Source organism: Sphaeroforma arctica, assembly GCF_001186125.1.
Source record: "Sphaeroforma arctica JP610 unplaced genomic scaffold supercont1.1600, whole genome shotgun sequence".
NCBI classification, from domain to species: domain Eukaryota; class Ichthyosporea; order Ichthyophonida; genus Sphaeroforma; species Sphaeroforma arctica.
The window spans coordinates 2394-4099 of NW_014038958.1; the positions used below are offsets into that span (position 1 = coordinate 2394).

The following is a 1706-nucleotide window of genomic DNA, read 5'->3' on the forward strand; positions in this document are numbered from 1 at the left end:
GTTCTCGTATTATCATAATTCCTGTCTCACGAGGGTCATGCTAAAACCCTAAACCCCTATACATAGCCTTCTAAATCGTATAATTCAAAAGGCTATGCCCTATAACTATAATGATAAAAACTCTCTATAACTGTAATAAATAAATAAAAACCCTGCCAGGTCCAAAAATGGAGGCGGAGCTACTCAGGCTGTCCTCCCGGAGGCGAATCCCTTAAGACTACCGCCCAACGGACCATCCCCTATCTACAGCAGAGCATACTACCAGTGGTGATGAGCGGTCGGAACGTGATCGTCAGCTCACACGGTAACACCATCAGAGCTATTGTCATGTATTTGATGGAGTACTCGACGGAGCAGGTGCTAAATATGGAGGTATGTCGAGAGTAATGGTAGTGTGTATAGGGGAGTGTTTAAGGTAGTAGGTAATGTGTGTGTGCAGGTATGAGTATGCTGACGACTGCGACTGCCGTATTGCGGGTGAACAACGCATGCCACGAGTGCACACGCACCTCTATACATATTTGTTTTGGTATTCAGGAGCGAGCTACTCATGTTGCAGAAGATCATGTTATATATATATATATATATATATATATATATATATGTATGTATGTATGTATGGATGTATATATGTATGTATGTATGTATGTATATATGTGTGATATATGTATATATGTATATATGTGTGATATATGTATATATGTATTACATATTACATATACATATATATATATATATATATATGTGTGTGTGTGTATGTATGTATGTATGTATGTATATGCATATGTATTTAAGCCATCGCACTCATTAGTAGTGTTGTTGCTACAGGAGGTAATAGGCCACGTTTCTCGCGTTCACTTCTATTCTATAGTGTACGTCTCTTGCAAGAACTAATCGTGGCGATCTGAACCATCTCGATGGATAGTCGATCTACCCGATGTCTATTCCCAATACAAACATAGGGTTTGCAAACCATTGATACTACTCTTCGATTATGAGGGAGATTTAGGTTTTTATCCGATATTTTTATCCGATAACTCTCTTAAATCCAATCTGAAATTTGTTCTTTTCCAGATAGAGCGGTGGGGACCATTGGTATTTCTCCCAACAAAAAGAGGTAGAATTGGGTTGATCAACGGCACCTAATCTGATCCGTTCCATTTCAATTCAATCCCAATTCAATTTAACTCCGCATATAGGGTGGTGTAGCCCGTTGATACACCACTTCAACGACGCAGAACCCCAACGAGGAGGTAGAATGAGTTTGTTCACAATAACTAAACCTAATCCATTCCATTCCATTCCCAATCCCGTTTTTTTTCTTCCGCAGATTGGGTGGTGCGAACCCTTAATAATCAACTTCAACGACGACGGCGAAGTCGTCAGCCTGCATTGCGAGCCTCGCCCCGGACACCCCAGTCGCTCGAGCTTTCCCACACGCGAAACGATGGTCAGGAACACCACTAACGGCCTGAGAAATGATCTACCTACCTACTTCCCCATACAGTACCCTGAACACGCACGCCGGCATACACAGCAGGAGGTAGATAGCGGGAATGAATTGAGGCACGCAAATACAGTGGGCACGCATTCGAATATAATGAACATAGTGGACGAGATCATCGCCGAGTCGGTCGGTAGCACGACGAGGTTACACCGATCGAGCACCTCTTCGATACACTAGTTAGTTAGTGGGGCGTATAATG

The 1706-nt window shown here is 42.3% G+C and overlaps 1 protein-coding gene across 1 annotated transcript in view; it reads left to right on the plus strand.

Annotated features, from left to right (window-relative positions):
- SARC_11260 (hypothetical protein) overlaps positions 1-1684 on the plus strand; it is a gene marked incomplete at both ends in the record, with an annotated part of 3840 nt that extends 2156 nt beyond the window's left edge. Inside the window, 2 exons of the mRNA XM_014294656.1 lie at positions 160-372; positions 1331-1684. Coding sequence (XP_014150131.1) covers positions 160-372; positions 1331-1684 — 567 coding nt within the window. The remainder of the gene's footprint in view (positions 1-159; positions 373-1330) is intronic.
- Between the last annotated feature and the right edge of the window lie 22 nt (positions 1685-1706).